We start from the raw sequence: 10,465 nt of genomic DNA on the forward strand, positions 1-10,465 counted from the left end.
TTTCGATAGAACTCGTCGAGTACTATAAGAAACGCAACTCAGAACTACTCGGTACTCTCAAAAAAATTTTCAAAGGTTTCTACTATTTTTTTTAAACTTTATTATTCTTCAAAAATGTTTTTTATGTATCAAGAACTCTAGGTATTCACAAAATACTTCTGTTAAGCTGATCAGAACTATGCGACCTTGAATTTTGTTAAAAAGTTAGCACCCCATTTTTTTAAAATTATTAAAAAATGATTATTAAGCGCATATGCCATTAAAAATCATGGAGAACTCTTTGTATCGTCAAAAAGAAGCAGAAATTATCATCAGAACTATTGTATCTACAAATTAATTTTTCAAAAATTTTTAATTTTTTTTTATTATTCGAAAATTTTTTTACATATCAGGAACTCTAAGCAATCGCAAATTGAAGCTATTAAGCCGCTCAGAACTATTCCACCTCGAAATTTTGATAAAAAGTTAGCACCCCATTTTTTAAAAATGTAAAAAAAATTGAGCGGAACTCTTGTTATTAACTATAGGGAACTCTTCGTTTCGTCAAAAGGAAGTGGGAACACTAATCAGAACTCCTGAGTACTATAGTTGGGGTGCTAACTTAACATACCCCAATATATACTTTATTATCGTTTCGAGCAATATTTTTTGTTGAAACTTTCAAAATGAGTATAAAGTATCTAAGAGGCTCTTATGAGGCAATGTTCTTAATTTCATGCAAAAAAGACCAAAATTGTCAAATAAGAATGCGTTTAAGTGAGATAGAATAATAATGTGAGAAATGGACTAAAGATATCAATATACTATCAACATTTGTAATTTAGAATTTAAAAAATCTACCAATTGAATCAACATCAATCAAATTTGACCATCATCAGTATCCCCTTAAGATATTTCGTTCATTGAATGTAAATTTTCTTGTACGCAGAATTTCTTGTAAAAGAAATAGTTTTTGTGTTTACTCACCACTAGAAATGCCAGGGCAATCCTTCTCCAGTCCATAGCTAAAATAAAAAAAAAATCTTATTAATAACTAAGTAAAATTCGCACAATCAATCGTGCACATCTTAGGTCTGTTCTTTATTCCTGTACTATATCTGAACTGATGCACACAGTGCAATAAATCGAAGTGAAACAAATATACGTTTGTTTCATTTCAACTTATTGAAATATCCTATGCATTTTTTGCATACATAATATTTCATATTATTGCAATATATAGCTTTTTTGACTAATTGCTCGATTTTTAACTGAAGTTGTTTAGCCAAAATATTTTTAAGAGTTTATAATTTATAAAGAGATATTACTGACTTCGATATTGTAGATATCTATCATATTATCTATATTTTATTATATACACACAAAGTAAAAGATTACAAAGACAAGTGTCACATTAATAACTCTTTTATTATGATATATATTGAAAGGGAAAGACATTTTCTGCATTTACTCAGACAGCATACGGTATCATGCTAATATTCGATACTTATACCGAAAGCATGGAATGTACCGTTATCATCGGTACACATCTTACACTATATCTCAATAAAATTTCATTTTTTGTATATTTTTAAGATATACATAAAACGTATACCAAACATACTGAAAACATATATAAAACATCTTTACGATATAGGTATCCTTGTAACAAAATAAATGTTATACTTATAAGATGCTTATTTGATGTAATTCCAGCTTTTTTCATAGAAGAATGTAAATATCTTTCAAAATTTGTACGGTCAATTTTTATAAAATTCTACAAAAACAAATAAAGGTTTACTTTATAACTATGGGGATTTTTTAATTTCTATCTTATATGCAAATATATTTATATTTAAAAGAAAATATCTAGAACAACGGATTAAATCTTTAACTTGCATAAAATTCTATAAATTTAAAATTAAGTATCTTCAAAATGAGATATGGTTAAATTAATGAATTTTGTCCCCTAATATTGTTGATATGATTAACTTTTGTATTATACACTTATTTTATATTTCATCAAATACAAGAATCTCCTTAATAATCCTATAGAAAAGGATTTTCGAATCTGTAAAAGAGCGAAAAAAATAATTGTTATACAAAAGTTATTGCGTTTAGTTGGTGAAACAGACGATTTTAGAATTCCCTTAAAACAACAACTGAACAGTTTCACTCTAAAAACCGGATTGTTCTTTCTTTATTACAACCATTGCTCTTTCTGTCAACCTTGAACTCGTTTCCAATTGTACCCGTATTCTTTAGCTTTATATTAACTCTACCTAATTTACATATACAAAAGACCTATGCAAAACACCAAACATTCCACCATTCCATCCCACAATTCAATTTGAAACATGAAGATATAGTCTTGCATTCTTCCCTCACCTCATTTTCTAAACAACAGTTTGAAATAATTTGCGACTGTGAAAAAAAAAAAGAAAAATAATCGCGGCGTTTCTCCACATGCGTCTCCACGAGCGACTAGCGAGGGTTAAGGACAATCTCGGTATTGAGAGAGCCAGTGGATATGTTTTTAGGTGGGTTAGTATAATAGAGGTCCGTTCGGATGCAGGCGCTTGCAGCCCGTCGAGAAAGCGACATGGTTGTCCGCGAAGGCGGTGGTGATGGTGGAGGTGGTGTCGGTGTCGGCAGCAGTGCACGATGCAACATTCACTTTTTAATACGATAGTCAGCGGCAGCAGCGGCGCCGTGGCGATGGTCGACCTCGACCAACACCGGACCACCATGGTTGGCTATGACCGTGTGGCCACCATTTTCGCACGCGCGTGCGCCAAGTTCTTTTTGATGGTTAACGCCATCAAAAATGTGTATTGCGACAAGCTCCGTGATTTACGCGATCCCGCCGAGATTATTACCGAGATCGACATGTGGAGATAGTTCCGCAGCTTCCACCTTTCTTTCAGTTGGAAGGATGGGGGCGGTACACCGATCAGATCTGTGATTGCAACCAGGGACGTGTCCCTTATGGTGCGCAAGTTCTTGCAATTGGGGAACAAAACAATTTCTTTCAAAAAAAGTAACATGTATTTTTTCGAGAGAAGTACAAGAATGAAATGATACGTTAATATAGCGGATTAACCAAAAGAAATTAGAGATTTATCATCATTTATATTGAATCGTGCAGTTATTTAAAGAAACGTGTCTCTCTCTCTCTCTCTCGGTATTTCAACTTTGTTATATAAAGAAATTAGATATTTCTATGGTAATTCAATTTACTAAAAAGTTATCTTAACAAGCCATTGGCATGGATTACCGCTGCCCGGTCGAGTTTGAAATTCGGTTCTTAAAATTTTTGTGAATTAAAACCATTTTGAAGGTTGCCGTGGAAAAAATTGAAAAGTCGAGAAATATGGACACATACTTTATGTACTCGTATTATATCAATAATTGTATATCACAGGGTTGAACGATTTGAGTAACGAATGTAAACAGGGATGCTATTCTGTATCGCTTACCGATAGTTGTTGGTATCGTTATGTATATATCATTGCGCAGATATTTTATATGGTAAAAAAGCTGCGCAACACACATAACGACGCTGGCAACTAACGGTAAGCGATACAGGCAAGCGAGTAGCACCCCAAGTGTTTTAGCAGCGGAAACAGTTGCAGGTGATTTAAAGTGTCGACTCATTTACGGAAGAGAACACGTTAAAAAATTCAAGAATAGCCTAACGAGGAATTTACGTGGGAACAATTCCACAGCAACAAATTTTCTTCTCTCCGTTAAAAAAAATACGAAGAAAATAATGATAATTTACGTACTAAATTTTTTACTAGAGTTTGAATAATTTCTAACAAAAATATATAACGAATCTAATATATTTCCTCACCCATATATTCATATTCTGATATTCTTATTGTTTGTAAACGTTGTAGTTCAAATAAATATTTTTCTTATAATATTAATTATAATACAAATAACAATATTGATAAAATATGTAATAATATAATAAAAAATTAAATGATTAATTAATATATGAATAGTTTCAAGACCGGTATCTATACTGAAATATAGTACGAAGTATTAAAATCATCGGAGATTTCGATACCTACCACACTATACATTCTAAAGCGCGTAAAACAAAGAAATTTACGGAGATTTCAATGCTGCGGCTTTATGATGACAATAACCTACATTTTTTCTCCTTGTATGTACCATTGTATGAATTAATTTTTTGTATAATAATCGCGAAAAAATGAGTACAAATTTTGAAACTTGACAATACAAATTGTGCATATTTATTATGTGCACACAGACTTGCATAATAAATGATACGTAAAATAATTATTTTGTTGCATACCACAAGCTCATCTTATAAGATTGCTCTCCATATTTATATAATAACTTTGAAATATTTATCCGACTTCATCGGAGATCTGTGTCTTAATATCTGCATATATATTTGGTTAACGCTCGCCCACAACGCAATGAGCGCGATGGACGGCTAAGCGAAGCCTTGAGCTCATTCTCATTACATAAATTCAACATGTAAAATAGTTACAAAATCGATAGTATTTATTCGGTAATTAATTAATTATTACGCATCGTTCAAATATTATAATAATTTACATAAGAAGGCTATTAATAATTTCACAAAATTATTTTCATTATATCAGAGAATATGCTAAATAGCTAAATATAAAAATAATCTTACGTGAAATTGAAGAAATAGACTTTATCAGACGGCAATTTATATAACAAAAGAACAAAAGGCGTATAGCTTGAGAAGAAATAATTATTTAAAATACACTGTATAGTATTAAACTTTTGAGAAAATATGTATATTATAGTGTACATCAAATCTAAAATTAAATTAATAAATTAATAGAAATATGAAATTTAACCTCATTATTTCTTAGCTTTATTTAATCGAGAATGTTATTTTATATTTTGTATATTTTTTAATTGTACTACACACACACACACACACACACACACACACACACACACACACACACACACACACACACACACATGTATATATAATTAAGAGAATCAAAGAAATCACTGCAGCATTGCAAGCGTCAATTTTAAATATTCTCCAACGTAATCATCGTAAGAATTTGTTTACGTGAAGAAATAATGCCATCTTTTTGCAATTAAAAAAACTTAGGTCTAATATTGATTTAAATTTAATAAAATATACAATTGCAGAATACTTTCTAAAGTAACACTTTAAAAGATGTAACAAAAAAATAAAAGCGATATAAAAATATTCTATAAATCAATGAATTTTGTGGTTTATAATATTTGAGCATTTCGATTTTTTTATTTAATATACCTACATTTTCATAATTACACAATTAAGTATCTAGCATATCGATACAAATCGCGAACGAACGTAATGTTAATCGCTAATATTCACATTACAAAGTGCATCATGATTTGTTAAATTAATATAAGTTAACACCGCGCAGAAATGTACACTACAGAAATCAGAATAAAAAATAGAAAAAGTGGAAGTAATTGCAATCACTCTATGTTTTATATGTCTTTATGTTATTTTAATATTTGTGTTACATAATTATAATTTTTACTATTAATATTAATAAAACTACTATTATAATTGAATCAATTTATCAATATTTATCAATATAGTAAGATCATAATTTACATAAAATAATTACTGTGAAGAGGGCAAAAGATTAATTTAATGGTTATTAGATGACATATAAGTGTAAAAGGACAGTAAAAAATGGAGCAAATAGCAAAACATGACTACTTGATTCTTGTATTTTTCGTTCAGCGTGATATTTCGTATATTCCATTTGTTTTGGGATATACAACACTTTTAGTTAGCGGAATTCATGCCCGAAACATACAAAGTACGCAAATTGAATTCAGTGTATTAAATGCATTACATAAAATGTGTACCTCATATTGTAACATTTGTAATATGTGTGTGCAAAGATTAGAATTATCTATTACACTTCGTATATATATATATCGTTCTTATTCTATACTTTCTACTTCTATACTACTCGTAAACACATTTTGTAAGTTATTGCGTCATTTTACGATTTATTTCCAAGGATTATTCGTAATTTTTTAATAAACTAAACAGCTCACTTACAAGTAATCGTACATCTCTCTTCTATAGGATATACAGTGAAAATGCAAGAGATTTGAAAAACTTTTTTTTAATACAAAAAATAAGCATTTCAGATTTTTAATATTTTTGTCGTAATAGTAAAAAGTACAAAGTTTCTGTTGGTATAATTTTTTTACTTATTCTAAATTAAAAATATAATGAATAATACTTGATAAGTTGAGTTTTTTATTGGACACGGTATTTATATCGAAGGGAAAATTGCTTTAATATTATTTTCATAATTTTCAAGAAATTTCACAATTAAAAAAATACCCACATTTTGAAAAGCTGTCTCTAATTCAATCACAAAATCTAACTTTAAGTTTCTGGAGGCAAAATGGCAGTAATTTATAATAAATTTTAAATTACAATAAAGATTCTCTTACCTGCTGCACTTTTTTCCAAATCTCCTGAAAATAATTTTGGCTTGCTCGCGCTGCGTCGCGAAATTTAAGAGTGAAATTCCTTTCTTTTTGTCGCGCGTTCGCCAACTTTAGGGACGAACGTGTTGAAAAAGAACGTGTCGAATCAGCGAATGAAGGTGCGCGATAACGCAATCAATCGGTCCGATCGATCATCTGTTGTGATCTCAGCTACGATGGATCTCCGATGATTTTGTCAAGTGTCGAAAACGCGTCCTCGCCGGCCACAGAGTCCACCTTCCGTACGTCGACATCCCAGAAGGATTACTACTCTTTCTTCCGCTTCTGTATCGCACCTTCTTGAAAATTTCACGATACCCGCGCGCGTCTCTCTTGTAAACTCGGGAGACGATCAGTTTCCCGATCGAGCAACTCTAGTCGTTCTTCCGAAAACACTTGGCGGCGCGACGAGTTAATTATTTAGCCTCCTTCTCTCGATCAGCTGAATCGTTTATACAGGCGACGCGAGTGCGGCCGCCCTTCGAACGCCACGACGATTTCGAATGATACCCTCTGCGCGCACGATTAATGTCCTTCAAATCGTTCGAATCTTAGAGTCGTCTTAGTTAGAATCTCGATTATGGGGGAAAAATTATGGGTAATTTCTCATTTTATTTTTTTTTTTAATTTAATTTATTCATCAGAGAGTAGAGTGCTATTTAAATAACTGTGTTAGGTGTATTGCTGTACAGCAATATTTGACATATATTGTGGGGAAACCAAAGTAAAAAATATATTAAAATAAAATTATTTAAAAAAATATAAAGTTGTCCGCGTCGCGATCGCGTATTTTTCATCCATCCTTCATCTCTTGCGTTCCTGCTCGTTCCTCAAAGTTCGCTTCCCGTTTACCACTTCTTTCCCGTCCTCTTATTTACGACACTTGCACCGCACCTGTTGGTCCCACGCGATTCTCCATAGGTCAAACGGAGAACAAACGGCGAAGGAACGCGTCGCGGAAATAACGCCGGAACAATTGACGCGAGATTCGAGACTAACTGGACTGCACTCACTGAACCTGAATAGTCCGTTCGTACTCGCTCGGTTCGCGGCGCGGTACTTCGTGCTTCTTCGTGAGGTGCGCGCGCAGAAGAGAGCGAGAAGGGAGAGAGAACCGGCTGAGTTATAGACAGAAATAAAACGATCGTACTGTGTGCGAGGGAGAAAACGAACGTGTGAAATGATTGCATTGAACGGAGAGGAAATAATCAATCGCGCGCGAGAGAGACAGAGAGGGTGAGAGAGATACATGCTGCAATTTTAAATTTCACGAAGAAAAGGTATAGCGAGTTTGAGGCGATCGAAGACTGGTAGAGGAGCGATAGGCGCAGGAAGTTCTGCATGAGAGCCTCTTTTGAAAGAAAGGAAAGGAAGAGGAAAGAAGGAGAAAGAGAATTGTATGTTATACATAGAGTGTGTTCTTAATCGCTCACAACGCTCATTGAATCATTTCACCCTCTTGTTATGTAACAGGTGTTATTTATCAAAAATATTGAACAACAAGAAATTATATGGTCGCGAATGTGTGAGCGCCAAATGAAACGTATACTCGGAGTATGTTTGTCGAATAAAAAGAGATAGCGAAAAGAATATGAGAGCGAGAGAAGAGATACGTTAAATAAAAGGTTTCATCGCATCGCATGCTCCAACATACTCCTACCATATATAGCTTCTACTCACTCTAAAGAGCGGGTTTGAGTGAGTAGAAACTATGCTTGGAGCATATTGGAGCATGTAGGCGCACGCGACGCGAACAAATCTAAAGGAAACAGCTGCGACCGGTACGTATATAAATGACCAAGGCTGCGTTCCACATTAACGATCGCAACGTTCGCGAGCATTGTTCATCCTTGTTTAACGTTTATAATAAACAACAAGGATGGAATATGATTTCACGAGCATTGTGAGCATTAATTGGAACATATAGCTCAAGATGATTGCCGATAAAACAGATATGGGCAATACATAAATGAATTGAAAGGAAAAGAAAGAAGTAAACGGAATGAGCATGTATATAAGGAAAAAGAAGAGTGAAAGTAAGTGAATGAGTGAGTAGGATGTAAAAGAGATGAAGAAGGAAAGATCGCGTATATCCTCTCTCTGTTTCTTGTTCGATTAGCCGGACGTCACGCGGTCACGCAACTTGCGAGAAAAATGCTGTAGGCTTGAAGTGGGAGGTTGGAGAATGTAGGCGATGGAGACGGAGGAAGACGGAATGGGATTACGTCAGCGCTTGGAATATATCGTACAATGTCATCACGATAATCCCTCCATATAGAAAAAGGATATTGCTTCCGATCATAAAATTACTTGCTCTTGTTAAAGAGAGAGAATTCCGAATAATTTTTTTTTATCCCCTATTAATTTCACTTCTAAAGTTGAGCAAATCCTGGACTTTATTTGTTGCCGATAGACAATAAAGAATATAATAATTCGCGAAATGTTACTTATATCTGCCCTTTTCCCTCTCATTCCTACACGTAAAGAACGCAAACCAATAAAACGTAAGCAGTAAAAGAATCTGTCAATCACCGTAGAGAGGCCGTAAAACGTAACGTAACCCATAGTAGCACAAACCATTAACATAATACGGGCATAAAATAGATTATCAATATATTGACTTGCATTTGTAAAGTATAGATGCTTTACATTCTATAATCAATATTGAAGATTAATTTTGATTATAGAATCCGATATTGTATGACAATGTCGCAGAGAATAAAAGTAATTCGTTGTAGCGAAATTACAGTTAGGAACTGTGCACAATCGAGGAATAGGAATACAGAATAAAAATTTCAACCTATCAGAAACTGTGTATTCCATAGGGCATCATTTCTGATTGGCTGAAATTTTTATTCTCTTTTTCTGTTCTTTGATTGTACGCAGTCTTAAGATAAGGTGCTTTTCTTTGTAACTTCCTGGTGTAAGAAATGATCCATGAATCACATACTATAGTTTTAAAGAGAAACCTGAGAGAGGCCATGCCGGTCTTTTTGTTACCGTCGAAATCGCTCGTACATTACCGCCAGTACATCCATTTTCGATTTGGGAATTACGTGGCTGCATCCACTTTCTGACTCTGTCGATAAAATCATATAGCATAGAACCTATATAGCACGAGTTGCAGTTTGACGTCTAAAGCCCTAAACACAATGCGAAGGAATAGCGATAGCGATAAGTTTCAACCTATCAAAAATGTGTATTCCGGTGTATTCGATTTCTGATAAGTTGAAACTTATCGCTATCGCTATTGCCTCGCATTGTCTTTAGGGCTTTAATAGTCAACCCTTTTAGTCAACTTTTAAGATCAACATTTAGTCGACTATTCTCTGGGGGCCTTCCAACAAACGACACAGATGACACGGTGTGACACAATATGTATCAGTACGTCTTTATTGTTGGCCAACGAGAATGAAATGATCACTGTGTTGTATTGTGTCGCTTGTTGGAAAGCATACTGTGTCTAGGCACTTAAATACAATACTAATTGTTTAAGATAAAAGCATCGCGCTATTTTTGTAAATCTAGAGAGTTCTAATTAGCTCTACAAACAGTGTTGGTAACGTTTGCACTCATGACGCTGATAGCAACAATCCCCCAATACACTCTTTGGCAAAGTACGATACTTTACAAATACTCCGAAGTATATGATTAACTATTTGGAAGAAAGAATTTTACTAATTAATCAATAAAAAAGTGCTTTGAAGTATTTATGGCTATGGTTCTATTTATTATAATTGACCAATCAAAAAATGTTACGAATGCTTCGAAGCTTATCTCGATTGGTCACTTAATAAAATTCTTTCTTCTGATTAATCAATCAAAAGCTTTGAAGCATTTATTGCGCCAAGTGTACCACACCCTATATGTACACACCATCAAGTAAACTATTATATGTTATATATGCCTAGTTATGTAACATTCAACTAACAGTTGACAGCGAAAG

At 33.5% G+C, this 10,465-nt stretch overlaps 1 protein-coding gene across 1 annotated transcript in view; it reads right to left on the minus strand.

The window, feature by feature from the left end:
• Window positions 1-7,516, minus strand: part of pio (zona pellucida domain-containing protein piopio) — a 47,108-nt gene extending 39,592 nt beyond the window's left edge. Inside the window, exons 1-2 of the mRNA XM_018537425.1 lie at window positions 6,484-7,516; window positions 967-1,004 (exon numbers count right to left, since the gene is read on the minus strand). Of these exons, the coding sequence (XP_018392927.1) occupies window positions 967-1,002 (36 nt within the window). The 5' untranslated portion in view covers window positions 1,003-1,004; window positions 6,484-7,516. The remainder of the gene's footprint in view (window positions 1-966; window positions 1,005-6,483) is intronic.
• Between the last annotated feature and the right edge of the window lie 2,949 nt (window positions 7,517-10,465).

Source organism: Cyphomyrmex costatus, unplaced genomic scaffold, assembly GCF_001594065.2.
Source record: "Cyphomyrmex costatus isolate MS0001 unplaced genomic scaffold, Ccosl1.0 scaffold172, whole genome shotgun sequence".
NCBI lineage: Eukaryota > Metazoa > Arthropoda > Insecta > Hymenoptera > Formicidae > Cyphomyrmex > Cyphomyrmex costatus.